This window comes from Cryptotermes secundus, unplaced genomic scaffold, assembly GCF_002891405.2.
Source record: "Cryptotermes secundus unplaced genomic scaffold, Csec_1.0 scaffold70, whole genome shotgun sequence".
In the NCBI taxonomy this organism is placed as follows: Eukaryota; Metazoa; Arthropoda; class Insecta; order Blattodea; family Kalotermitidae; genus Cryptotermes; species Cryptotermes secundus.
The window spans coordinates 2,371,775-2,391,883 of record NW_019734964.1 but is presented as its reverse complement, the minus strand read 5'-3'; the positions used below and the strand labels follow the sequence as shown (position 1 = coordinate 2,391,883).

Here is a 20,109-nt window from a genome sequence, read left to right as displayed (position 1 = left end):
TTTACCGCCATATGTAAGCCGACTGTCTAGAAAATGTGGGACCCTCGACGTCTCACAACCCTATGGGCCTCCACGGCCTGTTACAGGAATATCTTTGCCTTTTTTACTTAATTCTTTAAGATTTGTAACTTTCAGCAACACCTGAGACCTGGAGGCCTCGTATAATAGTAATATTCTGTACTTGTATCTGGAAGGTGCTAGGATGAAATCTCGCCGGATATACTGACTGAAGATTTTTGTAGTTTTCCTCAGTCCCTATACGCAAATTCCAGGATAAGTACTGTATTATATCATGACCGCTTCCTTGCAGATACTTTCCAGTTCCTTATTCACCAATCATCTTATCATTTGATGATACATATTCTTAGATACTGAAAGTGTCGTAAAACATAACACAAATATCATCCTAAAGACAGTGCATATAATTGTTCGTATTATATGAGTGACCCTGACTATTTCACGTTCGAAACTTTTTTGGAGATTCTCACATTAGCGACTATGAAGAGCTCTGACTTCTGTGATGAACTCTCAAAGGACTACGTCATGTTGTGTCACAAAACAGAGAACTCATCGAAGTCTACTTTCATTCGGTAGACCTTTGCTAGGACATGTAAATGTTTGGGTTCCCATAACCTGTAACGTTGCGCTCCTGAAGACACCGTCTATACCGTTTTACTTGCGGTGATGGTCTTCATAATTTACTGAGATTTATTTAAAATTGTTACAGACCTTTGCAAGAAAACCACCGTTTTACTCGTATTTTCCAGAGGCCAAATTTGAAGGCCCCTATTTTTGGAGTTAGAATATTCCATATTCACCGTGCCAGGCCCATGCGAGTTAAATTCTTTTTTTCTTTTTTATGGTGTTGGGTGAGACTGAGTCCTCTTGGTATGTCGGTCACTAATTGGTCTAGTGTCCCTGCCCCGGGTGGTAGATGATGAGGAGCGTGGAGCAGTCGGTGGAATGAGAATTGGCAAAGGAAAACCTGCCCCAGTGTCATTTTATGCGCCACACATCCCACATGACCTGAGATGGGATCGAACCCGGGGCGCCGCGGTGGGAATCCGGCCTGAACTAACCCGGCTACGATAAGCTCTTACATATGGGACATGCCTAAAATACGCCCAATTCTTCTGGCGCTAATTAAGGTACATACACGTACATACATGTACACATAGAGATAGACCACATTCTAAAAGCCATATTTTCGTGACAGTGTACAGACAGGAATAATTTTGATGTGGTAAGGTATGAAAGATCCCAAATCTGGGTGCAAATTTAAGGAGGGCGACTGACTTGCGTGTCCACGTTTTGTCGGTAGTACACTTGCAGTTCGCAAACCCGAAAATATGGAAAGAACGGACAGTGGGGCGCAACAACGCTAGCCCACCTCTGGTGACATTCGTGCCCTTATAAATTTCAAACACGAATCTTACACAAAGGTTTTAGATAACTCAATAATTTATGAATCAGGATAAAATAGAGCGACTGATTTTCTCTTTTTGGAAATTTTGGATAATTCTGCAGATGAAGGCTACTATCTTCTGGGATATAACGCTGTGTAGTTCGTTGAAAGTCAACCGATGATTCGCAGGAACATATCGCTTCTATCTTCAGGGTCGCATAAACCAAGATACCACCGAGAAAGCCGATCACGCTATCTGCTTTAACTTTGGTATCTCGCTCGGCTTATTCTACCCTGAATATGGAGATAATGTTCCTCCGAAACGTCGATTGCCTTTCAACGGACTATACAGCGTTATATCCCAGAAGATAACCACAGCTGTGAGAACTCAAATCCTACCTAATGCTACAGATGTTTGTTGTTAATGTCGTCCATTTTCTCCTCAGTAGATACACTATAAATCAAGATTTCCAGTATTGGGCTTAAGAATATTGAACCTATGCATTGCTAACCAACTCCATGGAGCTGAGCCCTTCTTGAGAAGCCACTCAAAAACATCCTAACATTTTATGGAACGCGATGGTTCAGTACCGTGTTGACGTATCCTGAGCCAGATTAATCAAGTACATACCACTCCATCCTATCTAGGATCCATTTCACTGTCACCTTCCCACCTATATCTCCTTCCTACTGACTTTCCCACCGAACGCCTATATGCATCCCTCTTTTCCCCCATGCGCGCTACATTCTCTGCCAATTTCACCCTCCTTGACTTGATAATTCTAATCATACTTGGCGAAGGGTACGAGTTATGAAGCTCCTCAGTATATAAGTACAGTTGCACCGACAAGAACAGATATTCTTCCATGTCCCGGCTCATCAGGTTCCAGCGTAGAAGTCTCTAGGTCCGCAAAAGAGCTTGTGCGTGAAAGCACCACATGAACACTGATCTGTGGGCCGGCTCGCCATGCTTACTGTCAGTGCATGTATCGAACACGTCTCCTGAAGGTCCTATATATATGTAAGCTTGCTTAGCGAAGGATCGGTCATGCGCTGTGCACTCCCGCTCCATGCGCGAGAAGATGTCGTGGAAATCACTTTGTGAACAAAATGGTATGGGCAAGAATAATCGCCTTTTTCCTTCAATAGCGACGCGTCCAACAGTTCTTGTGTTGCACAGAATTACTGAGTTTTTGGACTTTCTCCATTGTCCGGAATTCTAGGTAATAGAGGACACGACGTTTCGGAAACTGGATCTGTTTCCGTCTTCAGGTGAGAAAGGAAGACATCTACTCAGTTGGGCCCCTTAGAAAGAGATAATCTCAGTCACAATCTTATGTTGTTGTGTGTACTGGTTGCCGCAGTAACGTTTTTAAAAAGCCACTGCGTAGCAACGCTATGGAGATATGCATACAGACATAGACTGATGAGAGGGATTTATGAAATACGCCGTTGAGGTGGTCTCAGGTGCCATGATACACATGCCTAGTTTCATAAAAATTGGTTCATTGATAGAGGGGATACACAAACACAAAGACAGAAGATGGTCGCATAAGCCTATATTTATTTTTAACAGTAAGGAAAGCATGTGAAAAACACACACTTCGCTTCATTTCTTTTGAAGTTAGGAATTCATTCATTTATAATTTTAATTAATGATAAAGCATGTCTAGGCGTTAACCGATTCATACCAGTTGTCCTTTAAAATATTTCATGATGCTTCAAATATACTCTTTCTCCTTTTCTTCGACTCTTTCTTGGTCATTTCCTTGTTCCTCCTTTGTATTTCGAAAGCCAGTCCAAACTTTCCGATACCTGCGCACATCTTTCATCTCCCTCATGGTATTGAGTTTAATGCACTATCAGCGTGTGCCTGAGTACACTCTCAGGTTCCCACGGAGCTCAGTATGAACAGTATCAACTTCTGGGATGTGACACGGTACAGTCTGGTAGAAGTTCCGCGATGTTACGGAGGAACGTTTTGCTTCCATCTTCAGGGTCGAAAAGCAAGCTCTTCAAGCAAGCAACAACCTTAACNTTACGGAGGAACGTTTTGCTTCCATCTTCAGGGTCGAAAAGCAAGCAACAACGTTAATGTTCCTCCAAAACGTTGGTAATCTTACACCAGATTACACGTCAGAACCCAGAAAATAACATTATATTAATTTTGTTCCTTGCAGCAAGTACACATAGGTGTCCTCTTATATCGTCACTGTTTATTCTATCCAAACGTGTAGGCCTATACATTTAAATCCTTAGAGGGTCAGGCCAAGAAGCTCTGCCCTACTTTTCTTGTGGTTGTAGAACGGCACGATATAAGTGCATTTTTAGTTACGTCAAGATTCACCATAAAGTCCATCGATGAAAGTATTTCAGTATTCGAAACTCATTTTGTTGAAAGAGCATACCGTACGAACGCAATTCACAGAAGACTAAATATCTACCCATTTGTGTCGTAGCAAATTTTTCTGTAACTTTCGTCAAGTAGATATTAATATAAATGTATGCATCTCTTCACTTCTCTTGTCGGTGTGATTTAAACATGTTCCTTCTTTCTCAGTTTCAATTAAAACCTTTATCCTTATTAACATCTCATCCGTTCACACATAATGAAAAATGATAGAACAAAATGGTTTTCAAGATCTACTTCTATGGAGTAAACATATCTCAAAAGAGAAATATTTGATATTTTGCATAACTCATTCGTCTTGGTATTTTTCTTATACAAACACACTTACGAAGTTTTTTTAATTCGCTTAGTGGGGGGTGGAGTACAACTGAGTCCACTCAGCATGGCGGCCACTGATTGGCCTATTGTAGCCTGACCCGGGTGATTATGATGATGGAAAATTTGGTGGAATGAAGATTGGCAGGGGAAACCGAAATACTCGGAGAAAACCCGTCCCAGCGCAACTTTGTCCACCACAAATCCCACTTGACGAGACCCGGGATCGAACCAGGGCCGCCGCGGTGGGAAGCCAGCGACTAACCGCTTGAGCTAAAGCGGCCTCCGTAGTCTAGAGGAAACGTTCCCACCTCATGACTCGTAGTACGCGGGTTCAAATACCCGGCGGAGGTCGTCGAAATTTTAAGGGCGGAAAAATTCAGGGAACAAGTCCTCCGGGAGGGACTTCAAGCCGTGGGTCCCGTGTCGTAGCTTTACGGCAAGTAAAAGAACCTGATATCTCCAAAGGAGGTCACTGAGCCAAATTACGGACGTTTCCCGCCCAACAGCAGTCTCTAATACCTCCGGTAGATGGGGGAAGCATTATAGATACCTCTCAGCTAGTAGAGCCGGTCTCGCTGGCTGGGCGGGACTGATGGTAAGCACCAGTACCGGTAGGATATAGAGACTGGTAGAAATCATAGAGGGAAGCACAATGGACCAATACAGGTCTAAGTGCATGGGGAAACCCACTCTCTCCAATAACTAACTAACCGCTTGAGCTATGGCGCGGCCTCTGAATTCTTTGTTCTTATTTAAAAAATAACTCTCCACATCTGATGCAGTGCAAACTTTGTGAACACGGCACTGAACCTTCGAGTCCCACAAAAGGCGGAAAATTTCTTACCGTGTGAAACACTATCAGCTTTTTAGGAATGGATCTGGTGCACTCAGTTACACCTGCTCGAAGTAGGTCCCGCGGTTTACCTGTTTTTGTGGTCCGACAAGATGACCCAGAGAAGACGAGTAATATGTGAAAAGGCAGTTATGCAACAAAATGACAAGTGTCCACGCCTCGATCCGGTCGGCCATTAGGAACTCGAAACAGAGCTGTCACGTGTTCGACTTCCTGCTACTTACAGCAGCCGCGGAAGAAAGTGGTTCACTATCAAGGCTGGGGCCACACGAGCGCACGAACTACGTCCGTTGCAACGAATGTACTTTATGACGAACGTTGCTGAGGACACCACACAGTTGCAGAATGCGGTGCGTAGTTTTTTGTCTGCAATGGAGCCAGAAGAAAGCGTAGCATTCGCCTCTCTTGTTTATTTCTACAACGGACGTCACGACGTTCGTTACAACGGACGCATTTTGTGCGCTTGTGTGGCCCCAGCCTTATCCTGTTGTGTCCCTTCCTTAACTAAACGAACATTCGATACAAAGCTTACCCCGCTAATGAGGTTGCCCCTGTACTGTAATACATCCCTGCCTTCAATAATACCAACATGACACCCATGCGAAATTATGAGGTGGGAGGAACACTATTCATTACAGAACCTTGAAATATGTTGATGGAAAATATCAAATGAAAGGTCTGACCGACTGACTGACTGATTGACTGACTGACTCACTGACTGATTCCTAATTGTTGCTGGCCCTCACCAGCACAGTGACCGTTGGTTCACGGTTCCAGGGGACTCATGAACTTCTTTTATTGTGTGGCGGCTGTTGCAGCATTCGGAACTGTGTTAATAAACGAAATTTTTTTTAGTGTTTTACAACTACATTCATTCATCAGTATCAGTATCATCTGTAATCAGTAATACTGATGCTCGAGATGGTTCAAGTTCGTACAGCAACAGGCGTGACCAGAGTGGTTTGAACGGCTGTTGTACTGCGATGTGGAAATAAAATGGAAAAACTACCACATTATCACTTTTCCTGGATAGTCTCTTTCCACCCCCTCGTTGGTACCTCCACCTTATCGTGGTGAGGGGGTTTGAGTATGCCAAGGCCCCTGAGAGCTATACCAGCGGTAGCGTAGCTACTGGCAGGGCCTCCTTTGCTGGACAGGTCAAAGGGTAGGCATCAGACGAAGAGGGACACCAAAAACCAAAAACTGATGCCGGAAGCAGCGTCATCAGCAGCGACTTGAAGCACAGAGCAAATGATGCTCGAGATGGTTCAAGTTCGTATAGCAACAGGCGTGACCAGAGTGGTTTGAACGGCTGTTGTACTGCGATGTGGAAAGCAAATGGAAAAACTACCACATTATCACTTTTCCTGGATAGTCTCTTTCCACCCCCTCGTTGGTACCTCCACCTTATCGTGGTGAGGGGGTTTGAGTATGCCAAGGACCCTGAGAGCTATACCAGCGGTAGCGTAGCTACTGGCAGGGCCTCCTTTGCTGGACAGGTCAAAGGGTAGGCATCAGACGAGGAGGGACACCAAAAACCAAAAACTGATGCCGGAAGCAGCGTCATCAGCAGCGACTTGAAGCACAGAGCAAATGATGCTCGAGATGGTTCAAGTTCGTACAGCAACAGGCGTGACCAGAGTGGTTTGAACGGCTGTTGTACTGCGATGTGGAAAGCAAATGGAAAAACTACCACATTATCACAACTATATATGGAGGAATAAAATTAAAACGTATCTTAGAGACGCAGGACATGGATCATCGACACATGTACCATTCTTATTATTTTTTTCTGTAAATATGCTGTATTTTTTCTTAACTGAAGGGCTCATTAACAACCCTTCTGTACTGTCCCTTTACGACACTGTATCAGCAGTTTGGTAAGGGACTTTTTATATCTGGCCGCGCCGTAGCTCAAGCGGTTAATCGCTGGCTTCCCACCGCGGCGGCTTGGGTTCGATCACGGGTCTGGTCAAGTGGGATTTGAGGTGGACAAAGTGGCGCTGGGGCGGGTTTTCTCCGAGTACTTCGGTTTTCCCTGCCAATCTTCGTTCCACCAAATTCTCCATCATCATAATCAGCTGGGGAAGGTACAATAGGCCAATCAGTGGCCACCGTGCCGAGTGGACCCAGCTGGACTCCACCCCCCACTAAGCGAAATAAGATTCTTTATATGAGAAGTATATTATTTTATTAAAATGTAGATCTAATAATACAGGAGGTGTACAGTTAATATAATTTTAGGTTTAAATTGTAATTTCAAAAGCACAGTATTTCATTTACAGCTTTGTATATTTATTTCAAGAATTTTCTTACTTACTTACTCATGGAGCTGAGCCCTTCTGGAGGAGCTGCCAATTCTGCAGCTACTCAGTTTCCCAGCATTTAATGGAACCCGAAGGTTCATTACCGTGTTCACAAGAGCCCTCCAATGGTCCCTATCCTGAGCCAATCCCATCCTATCTCTCTAAGATCCATTTCAATATTGTCCACCCATCTACGCCTTGGTCTTCCCAGTGGTCTCTTTCCTTCTAGCTTTCCCACAAGTATCCTATACGCATTCCTATAATAATTATTGTTATTACTAACATGACGTCACAAATATTTTAAAATAAGGTGATGATGGTAATGAGGCTCTAATTATAAAACCGGTCGTATCGATCTACTCCAGTTTCTAGGGCAATAAACTTGCATCACTAGCTGCCGTCTGTCGCAGTCGAGTACCCATATATGTCGTTATTTCGTTGTGTAATTAACCACGTTTTCAGTAACTCTGGCTGCATAGCGTCTAGTGTCTTCAGAATAGCGAATAATGCACTGGGAAACGGTTGTGGTTAGTTTAAAGTACTAAATATAGCTCTTCAATTACCTGTGTAAGTAAATACCATAATACAAAGCTTAAATTATGAGTATCTGACGCCAATATTTATTTCAATACTAAATAACTCAAAAAGTAACTAAATACGCAAATATTAAAGTAAGCCTATCACAGCTACAGCAAAACTAACCCATGATACAGCCCAGATACTCAGAATACAAAAGGGAATTAAGTTCCTATATAAGAACAAGAAGTTCTTGGAATAACTAATCGCTATTTTCATTTAGTGCCACACGGACCGCATATAAAAACGATAAAAATTTGAGCGAGAAAATACACAGAGCAAGGTTAAATCATAAGCTCCCTAAGCCTAAGAAACTGGAGAGGGATACACAGAGAGAGACAAAGCCTATGGAGGCAGAGAAAACGTTGCTAGGTAATCACCTGTACATACGCAGCAGATGATCGCGTCACGTACGCTGTGCATCACGCAACAATAGAAGAGATGTTTCAAGCGGCGTTCTCTGTGGAATTCAGCAGTCACATAGTATAGAACTCCCTCTGCAACCACAGTTTCGCCAACAGCAAATTCAAGTATCTACGTCGTACGTTCTACGATCTCCCATTTATATCCAAATTTCCAAATTCGCAATTTTAAATCTGTATCCACATTGATAAAACCGATGGCTTCCGAACCTGCCGGAAACAGGGCTGTAGGAAACTACATTGCTGGAGGCGGGTTTGTACCAGCACGCAAGACCTATTTCCTAGCTCCCATATTGCGATACGTCTTTATGTAACACTTCTCATATTCTGCCTCATTTATTTTAAAAATGTTATCGATGCATTTTTTTGTTTAGTAAAGGTATACTCAACTTTTTAGACTTTTATGAGTGTCAACGGCGCTCACGGTTCGCTTAACCCCCAATTTCTAACAAGCTCCTGGCCTTGCCAACCGCAGTTTTTCGAGCGTCACTGATCTTCAGTTATGTGACCTCTACGTTTGTCGATGGATTCCTGTAGTTATAAAACTGAACACTTGATAGTAAAGGTAAAGCTATCCCTGTAATAGGCCATGGAGGCCCATAGGGTAACGGGACGTTGAGGCTCCCATATTTTCTAGACAATCGGCTCACAGATGGCGGTCAGGTTGTGAGACTCAAGCGCCGGCCACCTTTTACCTCCATGATTCCTGATACCCATTTCTTTTAGAGTAGATCCCAGGTTCATAGTGCGGCTGGAAGGATTAGGCCAATTGAAAAATCCAATTACCTCAACGGCAATCGAAACCGCGACCTTCCGGCTAGTAGCATAGTATCTCAACTAATTACATTACGGCGTACTGATTTAAGTAGATAAAACATGGTGCGTTGTCTCTGACTACTTTCTCGCTACGGGACATTGTAATCCATCACCAATCTTCTCACAGAAACGCATGTTTAACAGCGTAGAGGGTCAGAGCTGTAGAGAACTGTGACATTGATGACTCAAGTCAGCGTCTGGTAAGAACTGTTATATTGGAATGACTATAACTTAATTTTAATACTCTAACTCTTCTCTCATTCTTGCGAGAACTAAGTCCCTTAGCCTGCTCCTACTCAGACTTACTTTCCATGTTCCTGTCCGTGATGATAATCCATATTTATTGAGCGAAAGAGGCCGCGCCATAGCTCAAGCGGTTAGTCGCTGGCTTCTCACCGCGGCGGCCCGGGTTCAATCCCGGGTCTGGTCAAGTGGGATTTGTGGTGGACAAAGTGGCGCTGGGGCAGGTTTTCTCCGAGTAATTCGGTTTCCCCTGCCAATCTTCATTCCACCAACTGCTCCACAATCACCCTCACCTATCATCTGGGGCTGGTACAATAGGCCAGAAGTGGCCGCAGTACAAGGGCCTTAGTCCCACCCCAATAAAAAGTAAAAAAAGTAAAAACAAAGCTATCCCTGTACCAGGCCGTGAAGGACCATAGGGTTGTGAGACGTTGAGGGTCCCACATTATCTAGACAGTCGGCTCAAAGATGGCGGTAAGGTTGTCAGCCTTACGTGCCGGCCGCGCTTTACTCCCCAGGAAAATTATTTAATTAATTCCTGGTACTCATTTCTGTTAGAGGCTGAGTGAACCCCAGGCCTAGTGTGGCTGGAAGGATTAGGTCAACTGAAAAAAATCCAATGAACTCATCGGGATATGAACCCGCGACCTTCCCACTTGTAGCGTAGCACCTCAACCACTACGCTACCGCGTGCCCCAGTCCCACCCCAATAGCAATAAAAAATAATATTGAGCGAAAGCATTAACTTCATGAAAAACATGAATAGTATTAGACGCTATTAATGTGGTTGGTCTATAAATAAGGGTAGAGTTAATTAAGTACAGTTGACATTTATTCACAGTGCAAAAGAAAACACGAAGATCGTGAAAGGTACACATGAGATATTAATAGTGAAGCTGGTCTAGAAATAAATATCTTTACCAAAATGTAGGTCAAAGTCGCAATGTAGAGACAGTTAATTCTCGAAAATGTGACGAGTCTTCTAGCATCTGTGGAAAACAGCAACAAATCAACAGGTGGCTTAGTTGGTTGAGACAATATGCTACAAGCCGTAAGGTCGCGGGTTTAATTCCCGATGAGGTCAATGTTTTCTTTTTCAAATGACCTCACTCTTCCAGCCGGGCTATGTAGCCTACGGCGGCTACAACGGTATGACTACAGTGTCACAGTACTATATGTATCAATGGTGGGTGGATGCACGTACGCCTCGCTAGCGCCTAAACGTTGCACAGATTTCATTTTTATTGCTTATTTAAGAGCTTTTCCATCATAGGTCGGCACCCGGTGAGTATGAACATTCTAGCGTCAAAAACAGTGGCCCTTGAAATTCGCCGCCTCCCATAAGAAAACAAAATAATAATTTCCTCTAAAAAGCCTTAAACGATTTTGATTAAATCTTAGTAATATATGGAGACCATCTTCGTAAATAAAACTTCACATGCGTCATCTTCAGGAGAATAAGGGCACACACATCAGAATGCATGATAAATGCGCACATCTGAAGGGAGGCCTGTGAACTAGCTATGTGTCGGTATTGGTACTGGTAGGCAATGCCTGAGAGGGAAAGCGCTCGTGATTTGTGTCATGGACACAGAACCAACAGTATTATCCGGTTTCACTTATTTCATTCCGTAATGATGTATAATTTTAAAAAGGCCGTGAATATTTCTTTCTTAATTTAAGTCTGCAGTAGCATCTAAATGAGTCTGAATTTGTACATTAATGCCATTTTATTTCATCATTTATATCTAGTTTTTTACTGTAATGCATTGTTTTGTAATGTTCTTAGATTTGCAATGATAAATTTACTATATTGGAAATATATTTCTGTCTGCAATGAATGAAGTTAATTAGTTATTGGAGAGGGTGGGTTTCCCCATGCACTTAGACCAGTATTGATCCATTGTGCTTCCCTCTATGATATTCTACCAGTCTCTATGCCCTACCGATTCTGGTGCCTACCATCAGTCCCGACCGAGCCAGCGAATTCGGCCTCTACTGTCTTGGCGGTATCTATAATGCTTCCCCCATCTATCAGAGGCGTTAGAGACTACTGTTGGGGGGGAAATATCCTGAATTTTGCTCAGTGGCCTCCTTTGGAGACATGAGGTTCTTTTACGCGCCGTAAAGCTACGACACGGGACCCACGGCTTAAAGTCCTTCCCGGAGGACTTGTTCCCTGAATTTTTCCGCCCTTAAAAATTCCACGATCTCCGCCGGGTTTGAACCCGCGTACTGCGAGTCACGAGGTGGGAACGTTACCCCTAGACTACGGAGGCCGCTGTGCAATGAATGAATATCAAGAAGTATACAAAAAGGAAAATATCTGGAACTTATTGCCACGTGTTGGGTGTATAACGCGCGACAAGTAACTTCACGTTGTATTTGATTTAGCGAATTTATTGCACATTCGCTCTTACAATTTCACAATTACTGCCCTCGGCAGTATCACAATTACTTCTCTTGTTTCCATTAACTCCGAAGAGTGCTAGACTGTAACTGGCTGGTTAATTGTTATTGGTCTGTTACGTCACCGCGGGCGGGAGGTGGGTGGAGAGTTGACCAGCGCTGCCACGTCCGCCGGCGGGGGAGGGGGGGTTCCCGCACAGCGCGAATACGTCATAATATACAGAATGTCCCAGGAGGAATGGACCAAACTTCGGGAGGGTGTTCCTTATGTTAAAGTATGCCGATATAACCCAAAACACCTATGTCCAAAGTTGAACGGTTACGGAGATAATGGCCAGAGAAGTGTCAAACTTTGACCGGCGTTGCACACTTGTTGATTACAAAATACATATTAAAACTGGCAGGAATATGTGGATTCTGTAATGTTAATAATGTACGTAACATCAAACTAACTTGTGAGTGACATCAAGCCATAAAATTCAAGTACAAAATACTCTCTCGCCATGTCATAATTGTCCTTAGGCTTCCAAGCACTATGCATGACACATGAATGGCAAGCGCTGACGTAACGTGGCTGACTGCGCGTTCTGATAAAGCCAACTACATACGTACGTCTAGGCTGAATCACGGCACTCAAGGACAAACACAGATAAGGCCTCTCAGCTGAGAGGTACAGTGCGTGGACCTGCCAGAAGACCACACTTTTCTTGGGCCATTATCTCCGTAACCGTTCAACTTTGGACATAGGTGTTTTGGGTTATATCGGCATACTTTAACATAAGGAACACCCTCCCGAAGTTTGGTCCATTCCTCCTGGGACACTCTGTATACTGTCTAATAAATCTCTTCACTTATCACATACCATTTAAATAATCTTAGTCCTTTAAGTCTTACACCATTACGAACACAACAATAACCAGACTTTCCTCTAGTAATGAAGACACATCCAACTGTGATACTGACACTTCAAAATATCCACAGGTCATGCACACTTACATTAACATGAATGGAAAAAGAGTACGAATATGTCGAGAGATACAAGACAAACTGAAGGAGATTTTCAAATCAAGATTAACTTATATTACAAGGGTTTTTTCATAATAGGGAATTATATGTCTGTTTCAGAAGGCAATTGCTTTGCAAAACCCGAAGATGTCACGAGAAAAACGAATCGAATTGCGGAATAGCAAGGGACACGAGATGACCTTCAAAAGGTACCACAGATACTCAGGTAAGTGTAATTCCATCATATCTGTTAGAGAATTTTCCTTGACCCCTCTCAATTTATTCACCCCCAGTAATACAGGGTTAACAAATGCTTACTCCACATCACTGGTCATGTGTGACTTTTATTCGCCGAACATTTGTTCTTCTTTAGTCACACAGCAACAATTGTTCCACACCAAAGTAATTACCTTCGCATACTATTCAAGACATGCAAAATACTGTCCCTTATAATATGTACATAAGGTACCATTTACTATTCAAATATATGGTTCGACAGCTGCGGAAAAGTAGTAAAGTGGGAGGGGAAAAGGTTAGGAATACATTAAAGATTCTTCCATTTGTCGTCCTTGATTCTACTCGTCACAGACGAGCAGATGAGTGGGGGTTTGAGCCCTGCTAATAACAGACAGTGTGAAGTTCATCGTACTGTGATAATTACAGACATGCTACACTACTTGGAATATCTCAGTATCAAATATCCGGAACTGGTGGAGATGATAACCATAGGCAAGTCCAGCCTGGGGCAGCCACTAAAAGTCGTCAAGGTATCAACTGGACAGCGAACTAAGAAAGGCGAGATCAAACCGGCGGTTTGGATAGATGGGGGTGAGTTCAACACATCACAATTCTGTAATATAAGTAGCAAACCCGCCTACCTGCTTAATCCACAGACTAGATAGCCGAATGAGCATGACTGATTTATAGATATGCGAGATTATATATAAATAATATAAATAACATATGGAGTTAAGCCCATTTTGAAAATCCAACAATCGCTCAGCCAGCCAGGAATTTCCAAACTTTTTGTGTAACTCGAAGGTTCATTACCGTGTTCACAAGATTACTGCGTTCCGCGATGTGGCTTCGTGTAAATTTTAAGGTTTTTTTGTTGCTAGTGGGGTGGGACTAAGTCCCTTGTACTGCGGCCACTTCTGGCCTATTGTACCAGCCCCAGGTGATAGGTGAGGGTGATCGTGGAGCAATTGGTGGAATGAAGATTGGCAGGGGAAACCGAAGTACTCGGAGAAAACCTGCCCCAGCGCCACTTTGTCCACCACAAATCACACTTGACCAGACCGGGGACCGAACCCGGGCCGCCGCAATGGGAAGCCAGGGACTAACCGCTTGAGCTATGGCGCGGCAAAAATTTTCAGGAACGTATCAAAGTTTCAGAGCAACCTGCTTCACGGTCTTGTACCTTAAATATTAAGGCAACAGGTGCCTCCGAAACTATCATACTACACAGCTTCACATCCTAGACGATTGTAAAATTATTTGTTGATTTATTTCTACCCACCTATCATAAGAAACTCTTGCTGTTTCAGGAACGCACGCCAGAGAATGGATTTCACCGGCTGTTGTCATGTACACATTGAAACAGCTGGTTGAAAATTTCAAAATCAATCGTAAAATAGTTGAAGGAGCCGACTGGTACATCCTCCCAGTGTCCAACCCTGATGGCTACGAATACTCTCACAGCACAGATCGTTTCTGGAGAAAGACACGCTCAAATCACGAGATCGAAGATGAAAAACAATCCAGGACATTATCAAGTTTCTTCTGGGGAGAGACATGTCGGGGGGTCGACATGAATAGAAACTGGAACTTTCACTGGGGAGAAGTAGGGGCTTCGGATGATCCCTGCCAAGAAACTTACGCAGGACCAAGGCCGTTTTCTGAGCCGGAGACAAGAGCCATTTCGGACTTCATAATGGACAGGAAGGACAGGATAAAACTGTACCTTACCATGCACGCATACTCCCAGATGTGGCTCATACCTTGGGGGTATACCAACAAGAAAACTGGGGACTATGACGATCTCATGAGTATGGGGAGGAAGGCTGTGGATGCCTTGAACAGGGTCAGTGGCACTCAGTACCAGGTGGGACATTCACCTTCGCTGCTGTATCCTACTTCAGGTAAGGGTTCACGGATTCTAGATCGCAAGTAAATAATTTGAAGGTGTTCAGCACAATTCCCAAAGTACTTAGACCTTAAATATCTCATTGATATGTTGGGTTTTTGGACTTTATCCATCGTCCTGGATAAAGTCCAAAAACCCAACATATCAGTGTGTTATACACCATCGTCAGAATCCTATAGTAACTACTTAAATATCTCGACAGAGTGGTCAAGGATTTCAATCCCGCTTGGTATATGGACCAGTGTTCTGTGTGTTTTATTATATTGTGCTGTGCCCTGTATTTGGAGGCCTTGTGATATGTCGATCCCACATAGAAGATACTTTCCTTCGCTCTTCATTTCTAAACATTCACCTAACTAAATCCCTTTAGATTCAAATATATACATACACACACATATGTTTTCTTTTTCACTGGCTCTACAGTTCCTTTGGACCCTGGCCTCTGATTTTTCAGTTTCATGATCATTTTACAGATGGTATAACTCCTTGGACGAATGATCAGTTCGTCGAAAGGCCGCTACATAAGCACAGAACACAAACACAGAATAAACATATATCAAATATCCATGAGTTGTGTGGGATTCGAACCCATGATCCCGGCTTCCGAGCGAACGAAGACAGTACATGCCATAGACCGCTCGCCTACCGTGACCGGCCCACACACACACACACACACACACATATATATAAATATATGTCGTAAACTGGTCTTTCACTAGAGTCTTCATTTGGCACTCAATCTTTCTCCCTCCTTTGATTTTTCACATTTCTTCGTTTAAAATGTTTCCTTGCGGATGTGAATAAGCAATATTATGTCTGAAATAAATTGAGCTAGGACAAACACTTCTTGCAAACATCTAAGTTCTAAGCAAAACCATTTGAAGCCAAATTTGTAACGTCTTCATTGTCTTATTCGTGAATGTAATGCCACCTGAATTGTCTAGGACAAATATATCGAGAGATATCAGACGATTAATGCAAGCAAGCATAATTTCCTAACGGCTCTGCTAATTAATTCTTCCATTTCGCTCCACACACTGAGAGTAATAAAAACACACTGAGAGACGTATGAGGACCCCCGTACAGACGACCAAGTCTTCTTACACGGCATTTTTCTGACGCTGGACAGAGGGAGAGACATGACCACGTAGGTGATTGGGGTCAGAGCCTGCTCTATTCTGATGCAGCGCCATAGCTCAGCTGGCTTCCCACCACTGCGGCCAGGGTTCGAGCCCGGGTCTCGTCATGTGGAATTTATGTTAGACAAAGTGGCATTGGGGCCGGTTTTCTCCTAGTACTTCGGTTTACCCTGCCAATCTTCATTCCACCTGTTGCTCTACAGTCATGATCATATATCATCTGGTGCTGGTACAATAGGCCAATAGTGAACCTAGTACCAAGTGGACTCATTACCACCCCACTAAGAAAAAGCTGTCCCTGTACTTAACTAATTAAGCACTATGCCATATAGGCGTATGGAGAAGTGGATGTATTGATCCACATTTTCTTAACCTCTGCACCAGTTGGATGTGAGTGGTCAGCTTCACCCCCCGCCGCTTTACCCCCGGAGAAAGAGCCCCAAGTACCCATTGGATAGGAGAGTAAGTGGGCCCCAGAGCCGCTGTGGACGACGTGGAAAAGATAAAAATTTTGACCTTACCGGGACTCGAACTCCGACCCATCGGTCGTAGCCAGTCGCTATACCGACTACGATATTCCTGTTCCTCCACTAATAATAATAATAATAATAATAATAATAATAATAATAATAATACTCTATTCTAGAGGTGTTAATCGTTAAGATATAAATCTCCTTGTACTGAACATATCAGACCATGGCAAAGCGGAACCCAGACGAATTTCCATGATGGATCCAGGATTCCAAAATAAAACATCAACCTAAAGCTGTGCACCTTAGACGGCGCAGCAATCGGGACTGCATCGCAGGTAACCGTTAAAGTATGTAATATCGTTAATACGTAAGTCACTGAATCCTTCGTTCTCTCACGAATGGCAGGCTGATTTGTTTAACGGAAGGAAAGACAGAAAACGTAGATTGCATGCTTAAAGCAGGTACTTCATGGAATCACTCAGGCGACTCAGAATATGTAGGACGCTATATACACGCAGAATTCGTGGACACTAAGATAAGGTAATGGGCCGCGCCATAGCTGAAGCGGTTAGTCGCTGGCGTCCCATCGCGGCGTCCCGGGTTCGATCCCGGGTCTGGTCAAGTGGGATTTGGGGTGGACAAAGTGGCACTGGGACGGTTTTCTCCGAGTACTTCGGTTTCCTCTGCCAATCTTCATTCCACCAATTGCTCCACAATCACCCCACCTATCATCTGGGGCTGGTACAATAGGCCAGAAGTGGCCGAAGTTCAAGGGACTTAGTCCCACCCCACTAGCAATAAAAAAAAAAGATAATGTACCCACTGCTACGGCATATATGAGTGTAAACATGATATGCTGACACGTTTTTACTTCTTCACAACCTTCAGTCTGAATGTTGTACTTCAGCGAACTGTTGCCTTTTGTACATACGTATAACCATCGTCTCAAACGGAACTTATGTCTTATCAGATTATTATGATCGCCTCTGTGGTCTAGTGGTCAGAGTTCCTGCCTACAGATCCAGAGGTCCCGGGTTCGACTCCCAGCGCTACCAAATTTTCTGAGAAATAGTGGGTTGGGAACGGGGGTCTACTCAGCCTCGTGAGGATAATTGAGGAACTATATCAAGGAAATAGGGCTTCGGTCTAGAAAACCGAAATTAACGTCCGTGAGGATCCGTTGCGCTGACCACGTGACACCTATACGCAAAAGTTTGCACTAACTTCGCCTACAAACGGCGGTCGCTCGGTGGATATAGTTCGCTTGCGGACTACAGGCCACGAAGTCAGTTAGATTATTATAACGTATATACACACACACAACAGACCAACTCTGCAAGATGATGATATCCACATATCACCGCCACAAAAATATAACACCCGCACCTGAAAACCAGGTTCACAGCTGCTGAACCAGCAATTTTATAAACTTTCAAAGATTTTAAAATTAAAAATAACAACGCGTTCACATATGCCAGTGCCGCAGTTTCAGCAAGTGATGATGGCGAAGTGAGGCCGAATCTTGTAACAAAACATACAAAAAGACGACAGTTAGTGCTGCATTTAAGACGGTGATTACACGTATGTACAAAAGACAACTTCAGTTTGAATTATACTACGCCTTGTTACTGCGATGCGAAATACTGCCGTTAACAAATGCATACTGTAGGAAAGGGATGAACAGATTTTAGCGTGGCAAGTGAAACTTCGAAATTGTCCAGTTCTCTACGGGCCGATTGTTTAACCTTTTAAAACCCAATGGTTGTTACATACAACATCCGCCTTAACGTTCTAAAACTCTGAATTATGTCCACAGAGTGTATTTCTGTGTTTCCTACGGTTCTCACAGTAAATGGCTATTGCTTTCCTAAACAGCACTAACCGATTGGTCTTTGTAGCGGAGATGTAATGTGTTTCCTGTGAGGCACGGACTGAATTTGTGTATATGAGTCCATAATGACCTGGACACCGTGAGAGCGCGGAAGTATTCCTGCTGAAGCCACGGTGCAATAAACCTAGCGCATGCATAGAAAGACCGACCTCTCCCCTCGTCGAAGTATAGGCCTTATTTCTAAACACGTACATGTCTAGGAGAGAACAAAAAACTTGGTCTTGGATCTCGATGAGGTCTAAAGCTAGGAATGACTCTGCTGGCGAGGACCAGCAACACTCTCACCGACAGAACGAACTCATCGAACTTTAAAGGGTACACTCGTACTTATACAACACGTAACAGGAACATAGGAAACAAAGATTTCATAGGTTAAGTGGAACTTGAAGCTCGAATGTTCGTTTTATTTCAGAATGTACACCAATTGACACTAACGTGGAAATCTGATAATACAAACGTGGTAAAAAATGGCTCTATCCCAATAAACCTGGAAACATGCGTCTAATTAATAAAACTACGAAAACTTACAAAGTATCGAGTCCATTAATTTTGTAGATTTCCGATGTGTAATTGCTAACTGCTGCACTTAAACGCGCGATCAAATGATCTCCTGTGAGGAAAGAGCGATATTTTCGCCTGATGATTTCCACAGTCGAAAAGGCAGTTTCACATTGGTACACAGAACTAGGAAGTATGTTGTTCTTTCTTTTTTTTTTCGTTCAGTGGGGGGTGTAGTCCAGCTGGGTCCACTCGGCACGGCGGCCACTGACTGACCTATTGTACCTGCCCCGCGTGATTATGATGATGGAGAATTTGGTGGAATGAAGATTGGCAGGGGAAACTGAAGTACTCGGAGAAAACCCGCCCCAGGGCCACGTTGTCAACCATAAATCCCACTTGACCAGATCCGAGATCAAACCCGGGCCGCCGCGGTTGGAAGCCAGCGACTAACCGCTTGAGCTACGGAGCGAGGAAGGATGTTAAGTGGTATACCATTTTTCTGGGATAACAATACTTATCATCGTTCATAATATTGTAGAAAATCCTTAAATTATAAGTAACAAAAATATTTTTTGTATTGCTAGTGGGGTGGGACTAAGTCCCTTGTACTGCGGCCACTTCTGGCCTATTGTACCAGCCCCAGATGATAGGTGAGGGTGATTGTGGAGCAATTGGTGGAATGAAGATTGGCAGGGGAAACCGAAGTACTCGGAGAAAACCTGCCCCAGCGCCACAATGTCCACCACAAATCCCACGTGACCAGACCCGGGATCAAACCCGGGACGCCGCGGTGGGAAGCCAGATACTAACCGCTTGAGGTATGGAGCGGCCCGACAAAAATATTAGTATTTTCCCACGCACTGTGGTTCACACAAAATTAGTTTGCGGTTCACCGGGAGACCACGATCGACGCCTTGCTCAGCCTTGCCGTAAAAAAGGGTTAAGCTATCTCTAACAGACCGTGAAGGCCCATAGGGTTGTGAGACGTCGAGGCTCCCTTATTTTCTAGACAATTGGTTCATAGCTGGCGGTGAGGTTGTCAGCCTTACGCATCGGCCGCCCTCTACCCCCCAGGAAGATTCCTGGTACTCATTTCTGTTAGAGACTTAGTCGACGCTAGGGTTACAGTGCGTCTGGAAGGATGAGATCAAATGAAAAAATCCAACGACCTCATCGAGAATCGAACCCGCGACCTT

General features: G+C 43.8%; 1 protein-coding gene across 1 annotated transcript in view; it reads left to right on the top strand.

Annotated features, from left to right (window-relative positions):
• Positions 1-20,109, top strand: part of LOC111869036 (carboxypeptidase B) — a 36,481-nt gene that overhangs the window by 14,066 nt on the left and 2,306 nt on the right. The window contains exons 2-4 of the mRNA XM_023860222.2: positions 12,884-12,989; positions 13,427-13,591; positions 14,311-14,904. Of these exons, the coding sequence (XP_023715990.2) occupies positions 12,884-12,989; positions 13,427-13,591; positions 14,311-14,904 (865 nt within the window). The remainder of the gene's footprint in view (positions 1-12,883; positions 12,990-13,426; positions 13,592-14,310; positions 14,905-20,109) is intronic.